General features: G+C 44.6%; 1 protein-coding gene across 1 annotated transcript in view; it reads left to right on the top strand.

Moving 5' to 3' along the window:
• The first annotated feature begins 4,229 nt into the window (after nt 1-4,229).
• The window catches only part of USP12 (ubiquitin specific peptidase 12), a 125,423-nt gene continuing 109,960 nt past the window's right edge, over nt 4,230-19,692 (top strand). The window contains exons 1-3 of the mRNA XM_030202397.1: nt 4,230-4,423; nt 6,830-6,965; nt 8,707-8,937. Of these exons, the coding sequence (XP_030058257.1) occupies nt 4,230-4,423; nt 6,830-6,965; nt 8,707-8,937 (561 nt within the window). The remainder of the gene's footprint in view (nt 4,424-6,829; nt 6,966-8,706; nt 8,938-19,692) is intronic.

Below are 19,692 nucleotides of genomic sequence, written 5' to 3'. Positions count from 1 at the left end.
GAATGGGGTCAGTTACACACGTAATAATTAACTAATTAGCACTAAATTGGCACTTAATTGGAGATAAGTACAGTACATTCTCGAATATCTGACCTTTGCTAATCTGACCTTCTGGCATATCCAATCATACCCCCCCCCCCCCCCCCCGGTGACATCATCAAGCAGGTTCTCTTCCGGTTTTCCAGCTTCACACACTGCCGGTTAGACTGTATTTTAAATACAGATGCCCTAAGCCTGTTCTTTATGCATAAAGTATGTTTTCCTTGCATTTTTAAGGGGTTATTATTGTTTTTTCGTATTAGCCGACTTTTCACTTATCTGACAACAATTCGGTCCCGTTTATATCAGATAATTGAGACTGTACCGTACTAATAATTGGTCATAAGCACTAACTGGCACTATTTAGCAGTTGTGTGCCTAACTTTCTTAAGCCCCTATTCTGTAAACTGAGGGGCCCTTTTACAGAGCAGCGGTAAGCCCAATGATATTGGCCGGCATAGGTGAGAAATGCAGTGATGTATCAGAATGCTGAGCAGCATGAAGCTGCAAGTCACATGGAACAGTGTCAGCAGTATTATGACAGATTTATAGTTGACTCATGCTGGTTTCAATATAATGTGTTTCTGAGCTTTCAAGTCTCCTAACTCAGAGAAGAATTTCACTTAGTTACCTCAGTCCAAAAAAAGCTTTCTTCTGAAATGTGAAGATGTATAATTTGTGATCTTTTTTTTTTAATTCTTAATCCACATCATTGGAACTGCAGGTATGAGCTAGCATCCATAAACTGGTTACATACAAGGCAAAAAAATGAAGTGTGCATGTATGATACAGATGCCAGTGAAGAAATGTTTTGTTAGAGCTGTTTTACATGCTAACACTGGCTTTAACTTAATCCATATATTCAGCACCAGTATCTGTATAGGGATCAGTGCTGAATATGGTGATTATGCCAGCAGTATCGGCTATTGAGTGATTGCAATGGCCCAATGTTATCTATATGGTTATAGGCTACATTTGCATTAACTGACCGATGCATAATTGACTTTGAATATAGATCCGATGGAATATAATTATTCATTCACCTTTTGGTCAGGGGAGTGATCAAGATGATGACTGCAAGCTGAGTGCTGCGACCTGGTCCAGTTAGTTTTGCTGAGGATTTTCCGCTAAGCTACTATATCCCATACTAAGAGGAAGGGGACTGGTAGAGTCTTACCACCACCGACTCTGGCATCCTCCCCAATGCAGCAACTCAGCATCCACAAGAGAAATCCAGAGCAAGCTCTACTTTGGGTTTGGTGGAAGGAATCACCGAACCGTTAGAGCACCACACTTCATTGTCCCCTCTGGGTACCATTGTTCCACTGTGTCCTGCCATGGTGTGGGCTGAAAGGACAGGTTATATCAAAACACAGTATGAGCTGTTAATCCCAATGAGGTAATCTAATACTGCACAAACTGATCAACAGCCAATCACAATCCTAAAGGGTTGTGTAAGGTGGGTAAATAACAATAAAGAAGTGGGGAAAAACCATAGGCGTAGTTTGACTGTTTCATTTGGGGGGGCAAAGGAAGGGGCGGAGCATATTAGCATATTCATTTGCATATATGTATATGCAAATTATGCTAATATGGAGGAAGGAAGGGAGCAAGAGCTGGCTTTTTTGGGAATAACCAGTGTTTGTTTGACGATGGATAGCCACTGAATCGGAGAGGCAGCGGGTTTGGCGGCAGGCAGTTGTGTGCTGGTAAATGTTTAACAACAGACTCTCCCCCCCGGTCCCCCTCTGTGCCCCCCCAAATTGCAGAGCTGGCTTTAGCCGGGGAGAGAGCCTGATTCTCAAAGTGAACATATTCCAAACACTATAATGAAAATAAAATAATTTTTTTCTACCTTTGTTGTCTGGTGACTGTTTTTCTGATCATGCTGGTCCAGTATCTGATTCTGCTGCTATCTGTCCTCTTAACTCAGTTTCCAGTGCTTCCTTTCCATTTATTTCTTTCCTTTCCTCCTTTCTTCTTCATTTCTGGTCCTCAGCTTCTGCCTATTTTCTTCATCCATGTGCAGTTTTTCTCCTCTCTTCCTTTTCCCTCATCTCATCTCCTTCCTCACTCTTTCCTCCCCTCCATCCATGTCCAGCATTTCTTTTCTCTCCCCTGCCCTCCATCCACCCATGTCCAGTGACCCTTCTCTCCCTTTGCCCTGCAAGCACCCATACCCAGCGACCCTCCTTTCCCCTTCCCCCATGCCCAGTGGCCCTCCTTTCCCCTGCCCTCCATCCACCCATGTCCAGCAGTGACCCTCCTCTCCCCTGCCCTCCATCCACTCAGTCCAGCAGTGACCCTCCCCTCCCCTGTCCCCATACCCAGTGGCCCTCCTTTCCCCTGCCCTCCATCCACTCAGTCCAGCAGTGACCCTCCTCTCCCCTGTCCCCATACCCAGTGGCCCTCCTTTCCCCTGCCCTCCATCCACTCAGTCCAGCAGTGACCCTCCTCTCCCCTGTCCCCATGCCCAGTGGCCCTCCTTTCCCCTGCCCTCCATCCACCCAGTCCACCAGTGACCCTCCTCTCCCCTGTCCCCATGCCCAGTGGCCCTCCTTTCCCCTGCCCTCCATCCACCCAGTCCAGCAGTGACCCCCCTCTCCCCTGTCCCCATGCCCAGTGGCCCTCCTTTCCCCTGCCCTCCATCCACCCAGTCCACCAGTGACCCTCCTCTCCCCTGCCCCCATGCCCAGTGGCCCTCCTATCCCCTTCCCTCCATCCACTCAGTCCAGCAGTGACCCTCCTCTCCCCTGTCCCCATGCCAAGTGGCCCTCCTTTCCCCTTCCCTCCATCCACTCAGTCCAGCAGTGACCCTCCTCTCCCCTGCCCCCATGCCCAGTGGCCCTCCTTTCCCCTTCCCTCCATCCACTCAGTCCAGCAGTGACCCTCCTCTCCCCTGTCCCCATACCCAGTGGCCCTCCTTTCCCCTTCCCTCTATCCACTCAGTCCAGCAGTGACCCTCCTCTCCTTGTCCCCATGCCCAGTGGCCCTCCTTTCCCCTGCCCTCCATCCACCCAGTCCAGCAGTGACCCTCCTCTCCCCTGTCCCCATGCCCCACCTTTCCCCTGCCCTCCATCCACTCAGTCCAGCAGTGACCCTCCTCTCCCCTGTCCCCATGCCCAGTGGCCCTCCTTTCCCCTTCCCTCCATCCACTCAGTCCAGCAGTGACCCTCCTCTCCCCTGCCCCCATGCCCAGTGGCCCTCCTTTCCCCTTCCCTCCATCCACTCAGTCCAGCAGTGACCCTCCTCTCCCCTGCCCCCATGCCCAGTGGCCCTCCTTTCCCCTTCCCTCTATCCACCCAGTCCAGCAGTGACCCTCCTCTCCCCTGCCCTCTCTTCATCCCACCCTCTCGCTGTTCCTTCTCCCCCCTCCCCCCCCCCCGCAGCGAGCCAGTTCTCCTCCCTCCCTCCGGATCCATCCCTCACCAACTTGATCTTCGAATTCTTCGCCTGCCCGCTAGCGCTGACTCTCCCCTGCCGGTTCGCGCTTCAAAATGGCCGCCGAGACTAAGTCTCGGTGGCCATTTTTAAAGCGCGAACCAGCAGGGGAGAGAGCGCTAGCGTGCCGGGCAGACAAAGGATTCGAAGATCAAGTCGGTGAGGGACGGATCCGGAGGGAGGGAGGAGAAGGAACGGGGAGAGGGCGGGGCGAAGGAAGAGCTGCCTGGTGCCGGCCCTGCGTTTGGGGGGGCATTGCCCCCCCCCAGTCTACGCCCATGGGAAAAACCCTCAGAAACCAAGGTGTTTACCAAGGTCTGACCAACAGGACATTAATATCTATATAAGATTTTTTGTCCGTGATCTAGTCTCTTTCATAGGGTTTACTTTCCCACTTTCTTACAATCAAAGATGCCCATAATAGAGCCTTATATTTCAAAAAAGCATTTCTGAGTGTACACACTTCAAACAAGCCAAAAAGGAAGCATCAATTAACTTAGCTTATAGCATTGATGGCTTGATAACCCCAATTTAACTGCACATTTTTTCAACGGGGCCCAAAACCTTTCACCCACTTCAGGGCTTCATCAGGAGCCACCAGTTTAATCATAATAGGGGTGATAATTTCCTGCTGATAAAGCTACACTAGGAAATGTCCTGCCATGGTGTGGGCTGAAAGGACAGGTCCCAGGCTTGTGGAAGTTGCTGGAGCTGGGACATGTGGTTGTGGTGTCTTCCCCACTGGAGCCATGACGGAGGAATTGAATACTGTGGAGGAAGTGAAACTGACTCCCCCCATGGCAGTAACGCTGGATGTCCTCTGGAAGGTAATTGAGAAGTTGAATACTTCTCTAACGAAATCAACTCAAGAGTCTGTGAACCTGGTTGCCACAATGGGACAGCTTCCTCAGTCAATGGACAAGTTGAAACTGGATTTTGTGGAGTAGGTAGAGAAATCACAAGCTGATATCACCACTCTTAAAGATAACGCAAATCCCATACCATTCTTGAAGTGGTGTAAAGAAAAGCTACAATAATGGTATGGGATTTGCGTTACAAGATGTATGAGGAGAGACTTGCTGACCTGAACATGTATACCCTGGAGGAAAGGAGAAACAGGGGCGATATGATACAGACGTTCAAATATTTGAAAGGTATTAATCCACAAACGAACCTTTTTTGAAGATGGGAAGGCAGTAGAACTAGAGGACATAAAATGAGGTTGAAAGGGGGCAGACTCAAGAAAAATGTCAGGAAGTATTTTTTCACGAAGAGAGTGGTGGATACTTGGAATGCCCTCTCGCGGGAGGTGGTGGAGATGAAAACGGTAAAGGAATTAAAAAATGCATGGGATAAACATAAAGGAATCCTGTTCAGAAGGAAGGGATCCTCAGAAGCTTAACGGAAACTGGGTGGCAGAGCCGGTGGTGGGAGGCGGGGCTAGTGCTGGGCAGACTTCTACGGTCTGTGCCCTGAAAATGACAGATACAAATCAAGGTCAGGTATACACATAAAGTAGCACATATGAGTTTATCTTGTTGGGCAGACTGGATGGACCATGCGGGTCTTTCACTGCCATCATCTACTATGTTATCATGAGGCATATTTTCAAAGCACTTCGGGAGGCTAAGTTCCATAGGTTTCTATGGAACTTTGGGAGGCTAAGTGCTTTGAAAATGAGCCTCCATGTTACTATAAGGTAACAGCGCTTATGAAACATAATTGAATAAATCACTGTAAAACTGAACATTTAGAAATTTTCAACAGAAGCTTGAATTTGAAGAATTTGAATTTCACAAGGCCTGCAGGAGTCCTCCTTTTGGTTTTGTCTAAGAGATATTTTATTGAACACTTAAAATTTTCCCCAGAGCTACTACAGTTAAGAAAGTAATAGGGGCTTCACCATTAACAAGAGTCATTTTCCTTTGGAAACGAGATTTTGGCGTACACAATTTAGAACATATACTGTTGAGTCTGAGGGAGGAATCCCAACTGGCGAGCAGTGTCCATTTGCAGGAATTACATTATACCTTTTTATTGCGTATGTAACTACACCAATCAGGGCACAGAAAATGGGAATGCCTAATACTGGAGCATGTTTGAAGTTTGGGAATCCTGAAGCAACTTATCGCCATATGGTGTGGGATTGCCCGCCAGTTCAGGCTTTTTGGACCAGATTATGGGCCTATTTGGGAGACCTCTATGGAAAGAGATGGGTGGCTACCCCAAGGATGTGTGTTTTAGATGATATCACTGGAGTAATTGAGGGAACCTGTACGATTGTACTTTTCGCATGAGCTCCTTACTATGGAGAGTTTAACAGTCGAACAGAGTGGTGTAAGGCCAGGAAACGTTTTATAACATTATGGACCCCCATATTTGCAGATCTATAATGTAAGGATCAGATCTGAATTTCTTAATACATTAATCATCTGATTGTATAATACTTCTGTACATTGAGGCTGAATTGATATCTGGATTATTTCCTGAGGGTGGGGATGGGGAAGATTTTGAAAAAAAAGTTTAAATTTGAATTTGGTTACTTTTGTGTGTTCTTATTGCCATTGGAATGTATCTACATTTGATCTTATTGTGGTTTGATTTGACAATAAAATATATTTGTCAAAATTTTCCCCCGAGCTTATTTCTCCTATTAATAAGATATATTATTTGCCTACAAAGAAGTTGTCTGGGTGGGCTCCTGAAAATGTGAGCAAGGTCAGGAAGAAGAAAATAATGATTTAAAAGATATCTCTTTGGTTTTGGAGAACTCATTGTCACCAAGCATCCTTCTAGCTTTCGCCATTGCCTTTTCTACCTGTTTGGCTACTTTAAGATCATCACATACGATCACACCCAAGTCCCGCTTCTCTTTCCTGCACAAAAGTTCTTTGCCCCCTAAACTGTACCATTCCCTTGAGGTTTTGCATGACCCTGCATTTTTTAAGCATTAAATCTTAGTTGCCAACTTCTGGACCATTCTTCAAGCGTTGCTAGCTCCTTTCCCTGAATATATGTAAACCCATGGGCGTAGTTTGGGGGGGGGGCGAGGGGGGGCAGTGCCAGCATGGCAGGCAGCTCTCCCTTCGTCCTGCCCTCAGCTCCCCGTTCCTTCTCTCTCCCCCCCCCCCCCCCCCGGCGCGTTTTACCTTTTTATTTGCAGAGGCAGTGACGGCAGTAAAGAAGTAAACACTGCAGTCTCGCCTCCAGCTACTCCCTTCCCTCATGCAGTTGTCCCGCCTTCGCGGAAACAGGAAATGCATCGTGCAGAAGGCGGGACACTGTGAGGAAAGGGAGAAATTGGAGGCGAGCCTGCAGTGTTTACTTCTTTATTATGCTGCCTCTGCAGTCCTGCTGTTTCGGAGGAGGTGCCTGTCGCAGATGTCGTTCAGCTGCTGGTTGCCATTTGGGACCGGGATCGGGATCGGACTCAGGGGGTGGAAACGGATTGCGGGCAAGACAGACACATCTTGTGTCCATATCTTGTGACTGACAGCGTCCTCCCTACAAGGAAGCTCCAGAGGGCCCTGCCCTGCCAGACAGTCTTTCAGTCGAGAGATTCGTACTAGCACGTGTTGCATTGTGTCACCTAGCCACGTTGGACGGTCTGGAAACGGCTGTGCTGCACAACTACAGAGTTATCCATCGATCAGCTGTTCGTCATCGTTGGTGAAGCCTGATAGTGCCTCTTCCTGCCAAATATGATGTTTCTTCTCGGCTCTGCTGCCCTGTTCGCCTGACTCCAAGATTCCCAGTGAGTCAAGACCTGATTCTGGACTTTTCCTTTTCCTTCCTTCCTCCTCTTTTCTTTTACTTTTCTCTCCTATACCTGCCTATTTATTTGTTTTAAGATTGTATTTTTATTCCCTTCCTTCCTCCCTCTTTCCGTTCCATCCCGTCTTCCTTTTCATTGTAATTATTTTATTAGTTCATTGTAAGCTGCTTTGGGGCTGCAAAACTGTGGCAAAAGGCGGGGTATAAATGACCTAAATTAAATTATAAGGATATGCCATTGCCACTGTATTGATGTTCCACTATGTGTTTTATTAAGTTGTTTTAGTTATTATCTATTATGCTTTCTGGTTTAGTTTGTTCCCAAAAAAAAAGCTTTTGCTCCCTTCCTTCCTTCCTCCCTCCATATTAGCATAATTTGCATATACATATATGCAAATGTATGCCCCGCCCCTTCCTTTGCCCCCCCCAAATGAAACAGTCAAACTACGCCTATGCTGTAAACCGCTTTGAATGTAGTTGCAAAAAAACCTCAGAAAGGCGGTATATCATGTCCCATTTCCCTTTCTCATGTTGTCCACACTATCTGGGGTGTCAATTTTTCTGCATGTTTTCACTCCTACATCAAGATTCACACATCCACAAACTATCTACAATAGCTCTGCATATTGAAAAATAGTCCATCAGTTTTTGATGAAGTGGCCTAGTGGTTAGGGTGGTGGACTTTGGTCCTGAGGAACTGAGTTCGATTCCCACCTCAGGCACAGGCAGCTCCTTGTGACTCTGGGCAAGTCACTTAACTCTCCATTGCCCCAATGGAAGCCGCATTGAGCCTGCCATGAGTGGAAAAGCGCGGAGTACAAATGTAAAATAAAAAAAGATAAAACTTCTGATAACATGATTTTATTACATTTTTTTAAAGATTATTTTATATTTCCCTTTAAACATTTTTAACAAAAATAATTTTCGTTGTCCTGCTTCAAAATGTAGTGTTAAATGTGTCAGGTGCATGAAGATTGTCTGACAGGTGTGTCACACAACAGAAGGAAGGTTGAGAACCACTGTGCAAGAGTTCCAGCCACAGTCCTGCAGAGCTTTGGGCTCTTCTGCTTATGGCTGAACAATGTCAATCCCTGCTGACACTAAATACACCATAACATAACAGTTTACAATCAACAAATCAGAACACTTACACTGATTACAGATCGATCTGCTCAGCTTAGGTTTCTCTCTGTGCCGGTGTTCACTCACTGCAGTTCTCTGATATCCACACCTATAAGGAGTTCCTCCTCTGCTTCCATTGGCCGTCTCTTTTCTCCTATACCAGAGAATATATCACAGTTCTGCTTTCGGGGAGCACCACAGCTGCAGTTCCTGCTTAAGTTTATAGTACTTACATTCTTTGTTTCTACTTGATACAATCAGCATTTCAGATATCACCGATGAAATTGCAAATTACCGATCAAACCTCTTGTGTTGTCGGGAGGCCTTTAGGACCCAGGAGGAGCCAGCGAGTCGCTGTGGATTTGGGCTTTAGGACCGAGGAGGACGCGTCGGCCGGTCTCGCGCTCTTGTGTCCCGGGAGCTCACGCAGTTCGGCAGTCGGAGTCGGAGCGTGCGTGCAGCTCGGCTCAATGCTTCCTTCGCTGTGATTGGGTGGAAGATGGCGCTGGGCGGATGGAAATCCTAATGACAGTCTCCAGAATTGCTTCTATTTGTACCATGGTAGGTGCAGCGGCGACTCTGGGTCGCGGGAGAGGCTGGAGCCGGGGAAGGCTGGGGGGCTGCGGTTTCCGGGCTGTGCTCGCTGTCTTCCAGCTGAGTTCCTGGGTGCAGTAAGGCCTAGCACTGCCGGCCAGCCAGTTCCGATCTCCTGCCTGTCTGGCTTCCCTTCCCTCACAGGCTGCCGGGGCTGGGCGGCATAGACCGTTCTTTTCAGGCATGCAGGTTGATTGCTGTAATTTGACCTGGGAGAATAGAAAAACGAAGTGTAATAATGGGGTTGGTGTAATGCATTATTTATTGATGCAATCCGTAGCTGTTGTGAACAGAGACTCAGAATGTGGAATCAGCAAATCCTCGTTCACTCTAAGGCTGCAGATGAATTTCTAGCAAAGCTGAGGTTGATCTTACATTAAAGCTTCTCCACTTGCCAAATGTGCTGCACTTTGGCTGCCCTGACAAACCATAGGACAGCCGGCATAATCTTTTTACTGTAGAAGGGGACTGTGTGCGCCAGTGTGGGTGATCTTGCATCTCGAGTGAAGAAGCGCAGCCTGTGAATGTCCATTTTCGGTTTTGCAAAGTTTATGCTATCCAGTTTGTCACACATTCTTAGGATTTGGAAGAAGGTTGTTTAATCTGTGGGACTGACCCAATCCTTGGTGCCCATGTTACACAAAAAAGCAGTAATGTAGTCCTGGGTGTGCATAACCAGTGGCCAGTCTTGTTTTAGGGCTAGTATGCTGTTCATAATCGTTGTTGAACCAATAATTGCGCATTTGACTGCTTCAGAATTGTCAGTGACTTAAATTTGTGGTTGGTATAATGTTTGAATGGTTGTCTGATTATCTGTACCAACATGTAGGAAATCAGTTTGATAAGAATGTTTCTCTTAGTGAGTGAAATTGGATACAAAGAGAAAACATATTTGGGACTCCAGTAATTCTTGTGGAAAGGCAATAGTGTTAAATCTTCTTCTGTAAAATAGTACAATTAAATCTTTTTTTCCTCAGGTCAAGGATGTAAGGGTGTAGCTATCAACCTGGGCTACTGTTAAGATATTATTTTACCTGTAACTCATGCTCTCTTAGCACAGGTCTCATTTTATGCAATGAGACTTAGTTACTAATAACTGGGGTTAACAGTTAACCCCCCCTCAAACGCACCAGAAAAACAAACAAAAAATAATTGGGGGGGGGGGGAGGGGAGACCAACCTAAGACAAGGGCAAACAACGCAGTCCTGCTAGAGGCACCTGCTTCAGGAGTCAAAACAATTCAGTTCAATGGACAGCTCAAGATAGATGCTGAGTAGCCCAAAGAATGATTGTCAGTATTACACAATCCAAGAGTGCTGGTATCGAAACACAGATTAAAATATCTTGCTGTAAAACGCTACGAAAATGCTATCTTAACGGTAGCCCACGTTGATAACTCCCCCCCCCTCCCTTAATCCTTCAAAAACAAACCAAATATTCCAGTATCCTTTCTCATGTAATTTTCACCTTCTAAATTTAGACCTGCTGAAAGGTGTGTGATGGAGAGCGTCCATGGATAAATCTTTCTTAAGAGTTCTGCTCTGTTATCTGTGTTATAACAACCCTGCCCTGTGATTCAGCTACCCTCAGATTGTGATGGTGGCTTTTTAAAATTGGTGTGCACATGTAGCCCCAGGATACTGAATTGAGCCCTCCAACTTCTTTTACATATGCTAAAATACATAATCATATAATGGTGCTTTCTGGTCATTACCGAGTCATGTTTGAACCTCTACTATGAAAAAGGAGGAGTTTATGGTGCAGCTCGTGCTTTTTTCAGTAATAGCTAAATGTGAGTTACATTCAGTTACAATAGGCATTGTACCTGAGGCCGTGGTGACTTGCCCAACATCACAAGGATCCATATTGGGATTTGAATTCTGGCATCCCTGGCTCTCAGCCCACTGCTCTAACCACTAGGCCTTTTTTAAACCCAGATACGCTAACCGCTGTTACTACATTCTTCAGCAAAGAGTTCCGGAGCTTAAGTATTCGTTGATGAAAAAAATATTTCCTCCTATTTGTTTTAAAAGTATTTCCATGTAACTTCCTTGAGTGTCCCCTTGTCTTAGTGCTTTGGAACGAGTAAAAAATCTAATTACTTCTACTCGTTCCATACCACTCAGGATTTTGTAGACCTCAATCTCATCTCCCCTCATCCGTCTCTTTTCCAAGCTGAAGAGCCCTAATCTCTTTAGCCTTTCCTCATATGAGAGGAGTTCCATCCCCTTTATCATTTTGGTCGCTCTTCTTTGAACCTTTTCTAATTCCACTGTATCTTTTTTGAGGTAACGGCGACCAGAACTGAATGCAATACTCAAGGTGCAGTCGCACCGTGGAGCAATACAAAGGCATTATAGTATTTTCAGTCTTATTCACCATCCCTTTCCTAATAATTCCTAACATCCTGTTTGCTTTTGTGGCCACCGCCACACACTGAGCAGAAGATTTCAGCGTATTATTTACGACGATACCTAGATCTTTTTCTTGAGTGTTAACCCTATAAGGTGGACCCTAGCATCAGGTACCTGTGATTCAGATTATTCTTTCCAATGTGTATCACTTTGCATTTTTCACTCATCATTCCGATTTCCATATCATTTATAAATGTTAAAAAGCACTGGTCCTAGTACTGATCCCTGCGGCACTCCACTGTTCACTCTCCTCCACTGAGAAAAATGACCATTTAACCCTACGCTCTGTTTTCTGTCGAATAACCAATTCCTAATCCACTCCAAAACCTTGCCTCCTATCCCATAACTCTAATTTTCTTAGAAGTCTCTCATGAGGAACTTTATCAAAAGCTTTCTGAAAATCTAGATACACTGTATCATCTGGCTTCACTTTTATCTGTATGTTTATTCACACCTTCAAAGAAATGAAGCAAATTGGTGAGGCAAGACTTACCTTGGCTGAACCCATGCTGGCTCTGTCCCATTAAACCATGTTTGTCTATGTGTTCTGCAATTTTATTCTTTATAATAGTTTCCACAATGCTGGCACAGACATCAGGTTTACTGGTCTGTAATTTCCCAGATCACCCCTGGAACCCTTTTTAAAAATCAGTGTCACATTGGCCACCCTACAATCTTCAGGTACTATGGACGATTTCCATTCTTTGAAGGACAATCATTTGGTGTAATAGCGTCTTTTACTTCACCTTTTAACCATGCTGGCTGTCATTTTCTTTCTTTCCACCTTTGCAAATACATGGAATGCATGGTATTTTTGAATAATGTCTACACCTGATTTAGTGTCCTAACCTTAGCAACTGATCCTTTTAGCTTCTTTTTAACCATTTCCTTCATTTTGCCCTTTTGAAAATTAAATGCAGCTATAGTAGATTTCATTTGCGGGTTCATCCCAGGTAGTAGCTCAAACTTGATCATGTTATGATCACTGTTTCCCAGGGAACCCAACACCACAACCTCTCGCACTATGCCCTGCACACCACCAAGGACCAGATCCAAAATGGCTCCCCCTCTCATCGGTTGCTGGACCATTTGCTCCAAGAAGCAGTCGTTTATTACATCTAGAAATTTTATCTCCTTGGCACTCCCTGATGTAACATTTATCTAGTCAATGTTGGGGTAATTGAAATCACCCATTATTATAGTGTTGCCTAATTTGCTAGCTTTCCTAATCTCTGTAAACAGTTCTCCATCTGTCTGTTCGTTTTGTCCCTGTGGACTGTAGTGCAGCCCTAAAAGAATACTCCTTCTTCCCTTCACACATGGAATTTCTATCCATAATGATTCTGCGCTGCTATCTGTTTCATGTGGAATGTTTATTTTATTTGACTCAATTCCCCTCCTCCAATTTGATCCTATCATTGCGATACAATTTGTAACCTGTTAACACAGTCTCCCATTGATTGTCCTCTTTCCACCAAGTTTCTGAGATGTCTATTATATCTACCTCGTCATTTAGTGCTATGTACTCTAACTCTCCCATCTTATTTTTTTTTAAGCTTCTAGCATTTGTATACAGGCACTTTAGTTTGTGTTTTTTCCTGGGTTCTGCAAGCTGCTTAGAAGTTGAAGGAGATAATGTGTATCCTTTATCATTCTCTCTAATTAAGCACATCTGGCTTACTTTCAGCATTGTGGAAACCTCTCTACTGGGATTCCCTAAATGTCCTGTTTTAATAGTATCCTTAGAGGATAGTCCACACTGAACTATGCGCTCCTGCGCGACTGTCGGCAAAGATTGAAAATTTCAACAATGTGGATCCCGAATACCATAATCACATGATTGGTTTATTGATTAGGATTTTGCTCACATCTTTTTCAGTAGTAGCTCAAGGTGAGTTACATTCCGATACACACATTATTTCCCTGTCCCTGGAGGGCTGACAATATAGTTTTTATTTATTTATTTTTGTTACATTTGTACCCCGCGCTTTCTCACTCATGGCAGGCTCAATGCGGCTTACGTATTATATACAGGTACTTATTTGTACCTGGGGCAATGGAGGGTTAAGTGACTTGCCCAGAGTCACAAGGAGCTGCCTGTGCCTGAAGTAGGAATCAAACTCGGTTCCCCAGGACCAAAGTCCACCACCCTAACCACTAGGCCACTCCTCCACTGAGGCAATAGAGGGTTAAGTGACTTGCCCAAAATCACAAGAAGCAGCTGGGATTTGAACAGGGCACTCCTGGATGTTCAGCCCAGTGCTCTATCTAGTAGTTGGTTGATAGGGAAAAAGCCAGTTGGAACTTTTGTAAAATTGGAATGGTTAAACCTCCTTGGGGAATAAAACAGCCTCTTGGCCTTTTTGGATGAGATCTATTGTATTTTTTTTAAAGTTTTGTTTTAATGTATTGTCTTTTTGAAGAGATTCACTCAAGGTGGTCTACAGTAAGTATAATCTGGACATTATCAATAAACAATTACAACAGCAAAATATTTAAATAGCAGTACATATTATAACATAGTATGCTAGTTTGTGTCAACATAGTACACTTTAAAACATCTTAATACACAGCAAAAGGGATAAGTGGAGGTGGAACATGTAAGTCATAAGCTGAGGATGCTGTTCTTATACAGGTTTTGACTTCCTCCACCTCCAATATTTTTGTCTGAGTGAAGTATGATTAATGCTCTACCATCTGGATTTGGATTTTAGATTTAATTACATCTTTTCCAAATCTGAATGCGAGGTGAATTACAATAAAGTATGCATAGTAACATAATAACATAGTAGATGATGGCAGATAAAGACCTGTATGGTCCACCCATGCCCAACAAGATAAACTGATTGTATGTGCTACTTTATATGTATACCTGACCTTGATTTGTCCTTTCCATTTTCAGGGCACAGACTAGAAATCTGTCCAGCACTAGCTTTGCTTCCCAATTACTGGTGTTGCTACCCCCTGCTGAAATGAGTTTATAATCTAACCCCATTGTTTACTAAGTCGCGTGGCAATGCTGACACAGCCCATTCAATGTGAATGGGCTGTGTCGGCATTAGCACGCCACCAGCTGCTAGCGAGATGTAGTAAACAGGGGGTAAGTTTGAGGCCCAGTTCCTCTGAAGGAACATCACTGTACCTTGTCAAAAGAAATTGCATGTTGTAATACCTTCAAGCGAGCCTTCTCACGAGTGACCCCCGACACTCGAACTCTGTCTCAGAGAGACTACACTGAACTCAAGACTGATTCAGGAAGCAGGTGAAAGCCTGGCTGTTCTCCCAAGCCTTTAATACATGTGGTGACTGACTGTCCACCCATTCCACACCTGGACTAACTTGCAACTTAAACAGTTCTTCATATTTTATTCAACGATACATATATTTTGTTTTTAGTTTAGCCACCCTGTTTAACCCAATGACTCTCTGCTACCCATCTGGTCTTGCCTATATATCTCAACTTTCTCTGGCCCCTTGGTTACCTGTTTGAGGTATTTCATTGTATTCTATGAGCAGCATTAGCAACATATGGTATTTGAATGTTCTAATGCATGTCTTTAATTCGTATCTGATCAGGTACCACATACAGTTTAAGCTTCTCCTTTTAACCTACAAATGCACTCAATCTACAGCCCCTCCCTACCTCTCTACCCTCATCTCCCCTTACATTCCTACCCGTAACCTCCGTTCTCAAGACAAATCCCTCCTGTCAGTACCCTTCTCCACCAACTCCAGGCTCCGCCCTTTCTGCCTCGCCTCACCCCACGCCTGGAATAGACTTCCCGAGCCTGTGCGTCTAGTCCCATCTTTGGCCGTTTTCAAGTCCAAACTTAAAGCCCACCTCTTTACCACTGCTTTTGACTCCTAACCACTACTCACTTGCCCTAGCCTTTATCCTCACCTATTTATTCCCTTAACCTTAATTGTTCTGTCTGTCTGCCTGTCTTATCTAGATTGTAAGCTCTTTGAGCAGGGACTGTCTTTTGTGTATGGTGTACAGCGCTGCGTATGCCTTGTAGAGCTATAGAAATGATAAATAGTAGTAGTAATATGGTGTTGACATATCTGGTATATAAATGTGCTTTCTGTGCTGCTTGTTATGATATCATGTGTATTTGTTTCTGTTTATGTGATTGTTTGCTGTTAAAAGTTTACATTTCTGTATCACATTAGTCCAGTTACTAGGACTTGTCATCTACAAGTCTTTTTTTTTTTAATGTTTAAATCATCTTTATTAAACAGATGCCAGCATTACAAGCAACACATCAAAGATTCACAAAATCTTGTCACTCAGTGCAGAACCCATAAACATTTTGAAATTTTGTCCAAAACTTTCTAACCCCCCCCCCCCCCCACCTACCTCTCTCCCTTATACCACCTTACCTTCTTCCCTCCCTCCCACAGCTGGCGGAGACCACTGGTATTCATCACAGTCTCTTAGAGGCACCTCATGACCGGTTCAATAGCTGGCTCCTCGCCCCGGGGTGCAGAGTATCCCAAAAGCGTTCCCAGAGACACTGAAAAGCTTCTTCTCCTTTGGAGGTGATGTGTTTGATATCAAAGCGTTCCAATTTAAGCAGGTCAATCATATGAGTTCTCCACACTGTGAAAGTAGGGCCCGTGGGCTGTCTCCAGCAAAGCAGTATGACTTTCTGGCCAATCATAACAGCGCAGCGCAAGAAGCGTTTAAATCCCACCAAAGGTGTTCGGCATTGAAACACATTGAACAGCATCAGTGCCTTCCTCTGCACTTGTTGATTCCACAACATATTTATGTTTTGCAACAGCTGTGCCCAGAATTTGCTGACCAAAGGGCATTTCCAAAACATATGACTCAAATTTGCCGAGTTCTGATTACATTTTGGGCAATTTCCAGTGGTTCCAAAGGATGCTTGGTGTGCTCTAAGCGGTGAAATATAAAGCCTCAACGCAAATTTATATTGTGATTCCCAATATTGTATAAAAGAGGATTGCTTTTGTATGTCCATCACAAACGTTTTAAACTGCTCCATTGTTATGTCCTCCTACAACTCCTTGGACCATGCTTGAGCAAAGAAACTGTAATCCAAATCCTCTGTGGAATCCAACAGATACCTATGGTGGAATCGTAATGGTATCATTGCTTGCACTCCTAGTGTCAAAGCTGTATTCAGAGTGTCTTATACATCCTCTGTCAGGTTCTCCCAGCCCAACGCTCTAGCATAGTGCCACAGGTGCAGATATGCAAAAAAGTAAGTGAGAGGCCAATTATGTTCGCACTGCAAGTCCATAAAGGGCTTTAATTTTCCTTCTTTGTCCAGTAGTTGAACCAAATATTGGATTCCCATTTGTTTCCACTGGAGACGTGGTACCTGCCAGAAAATCTGGATTGCGGAATATAGACAGGTAGGGTGAGGCTGCCGAGGAGAAATGATGACGCCTGCAGAGGCAACGGCAGGTTGCTCTTGCTGATAGCAGGAGCGGGTTATGATGTAATGCAGTGTCTGTCTTTCCTGGTATGTTGTGTAGTAACCAACTAATATATGCCTTGGGCGACATGCCAACCTCCAGCTGCAAATCAGAAAAAGTTCCCAGCTTCGTATACCAGTCATTTATATGTCTCATAGAACAGGCTATTCACAAATATTGTATACTGAGCAGCCCCATACCTCCTCGGGCTTTCGGCTTTTGCAGTATTGCAATGGGGAGCCGCGGCCGTCTCCCTCTCCATAGAAACCCCTGGATCACTGCATTTAGCAGTCTTTCATCCCTCTGTTTCAGATATAATGGTAACATTTGAAACAGGTATAACCAACGGGGGGGGGGGGGGGGGGGGGGGGGGGGGCTTGCATCATGTTAAACCAAGCTATCCTCCCGGCAAGGGAAAGTGGACTCTCCACCCACAGTAGTAACAGTCGCTTAGTTTCTGTTAGCAAAGGCCGCACATTCATATCATACAATTGTGATAGATCCTGAGTTACATTAACTCCTAAATATTTAACTTGATGGGCAGCCCACTGAATGGGGAAATTCCCCCACCCACTGTGTTCTGATGGAGTCCTTGGAAGGAAGAGTCACTGACATCCAAATTTAGGTGAAAATCAGACAGTGGTCCATATCGTGATTTAGATTGTAAGCTCTTTTGAGCAGGGACTGTCTTTTCTTCATGTTAAATTGTGAAGCGCTGCGTACGACTGGTAGCGCTAGAGAAATGATTTATAGTAGTAGTAATATCGTCTGAAGTGCTGCATTGCTAGTGGTAATGACCTCTGTGGCTCTTTCAATATTAAAAGCAAATCATCTGCATAAGCTAATATTTTGATTGAGTGGCTATTTACTTCTGCTTCTTGTATCCCCTTCTCTGTCCGTAACATACATAATAACGGCTCCAGCGAAAGGAGAAACAGCAGTGGAGACAAGGGGCATCCCTGACGTGTGCCTTTGTCTATAGAAAATTTCTGTGTCTTTACACCATTCATCAAAACTGCTGCCCTAGGTGAGGAATACAATGCCATAATCGCTTGCAGATACCACCCTTTCAGGCCCACCCAACGCAACACCTGAAATAGAAAGGACCCCACCCTACCCTATCGAACGCTCGCTCTGTGTCTAGGCTGGCAATTAAACATGGGTTGTCAGAGTTCCTCCCTTGAAGCAGTGTCTGTATAAGCTTTCGCACATTCAACACCGACTGTCTGCCCTTTACAAAGCCCACTTGTTCTTTTTGTATTATCTGGGGTAAAAAGGCCGCTAACCTATCTGCTGTGATTCTAGACAATATTTTTACATCAACATTAATCAGCGATATTGGTCAATATGATTTGGGCCTTGTTGGTTCTCTCCCCTGTTTTGGTATCAAGCTGAGCAGCGCTGTATTATAATATGGTGGGAAGGTGTTATTCTCTATCACTGCCTCATAAAACTCAAGTAGTGGTCCCACTAATTGCGCCTGCAACATTTTGTAAAATTCACTCGAATAACCATCTGCTCCCGGTGCTGAATATAGTTTCAGTTTCCTAATACTTTTTTGCACCTCTTGTGCTGAGATTGCAAATTAAGAGATTCTATTGCTTCTGCCGGGAGCCTGGGCATCCCCGCCTTGCCAAGGTAATTCTGTATTATCTGTTTGGATGGTATGAACCCTCTCTCTGGTGCATACAGAGTGTTAAAATGCTGTCTAAACTCTGCATTTTTCTCTTGTTGGGTCGTTATTACCCTGGCCTGATCCCTTAGCGCTGATATATAGCGCGTTTTTTTTTTACTTCTCCATTATATTTACTAGTATGCGCCTGGATTTCGCTCCAAACTTTTGAAATTTATATTTGCGATATAGTAATGATCTCATTGTTCGCTCGTGTATAAGACTATTGAGCGCTGCTTTTGTGGCTATGAGGGTTTCATATGAAGCTGTCTCAGGGTGCCTTATATAACTCCGCTTTTGTGTCCTTAACTTGCATTCAAACTCTATTATGTTTCTTGCTATTTGTCTGTTTCTATTACTAACAAATGCAATTATTTTTCCCCTGAGAATTACTTTTGCTGTGGACCAGAATAAAATGGGATTATCCAAATGTTGCCCATTTGTCTGCAGAAAATCCTGCTACTTAGCAGCTAGACACTTAAAAAAATCTTGGAACGCAAAGAGATATGCCGGAAATCTCCAGCCTGGCAGTTGCTGAAAGTGTTGTGGTATCCCCATATCGATTCATATCATAACATGGTCTGATATTTCTTCTGGACCTATTACCGCTGACGACACCTGAGCAAACAGCTCCTGGGAAGTAAAAATGTAATCTAAACATGACATAGTTTGATGCGCTCGTGATTATGTGTGAAATCTGCTTCCTCAGGATGTAGTAAGCGCAAAGGGTCCACCAGATCTAGCGCTAAACAAAACGTCTCCAGAACCGATGGATACCCTGAGGCCTTGTGATGTGAGGTGTTCGATCGGTCCAGACATGGATCTTGCATCAAATTCATGTCTCCAGCTACAATTATTGGCAGCTGCGCATACTGTTGACAAATCATCCACAAACGCGGATAGAAGGCATGGTCAGGGACTGTTGGAGCATATACCGCCACCAATACTAAATCCCTACCTTGCAAGTTGAATTCCCACGTACCTTCCCTCTCCATCTTTAAACAACAACTTTGCTTGGCATGCTACCGATTTATGTATCAGTATTGCTACCCCTCCTCGCCGCCCGAATGCCGGCGAACAGTATACACTCCCCACCCATCTACGTTGTAGCTTTAAGTGTTCCTCTGCTGTGAGCCTGGTCTCCTGTAAACAAACTATGCCCACTCTATGTCTATTTAGGGCCACTAG

Source organism: Microcaecilia unicolor, chromosome 4, assembly GCF_901765095.1.
Source record: "Microcaecilia unicolor chromosome 4, aMicUni1.1, whole genome shotgun sequence".
In the NCBI taxonomy this organism is placed as follows: domain Eukaryota; kingdom Metazoa; phylum Chordata; class Amphibia; order Gymnophiona; family Siphonopidae; genus Microcaecilia; species Microcaecilia unicolor.
Note: the sequence above shows the minus strand (reverse complement) of the source record. Positions and strands in the feature narration are given on the sequence as shown.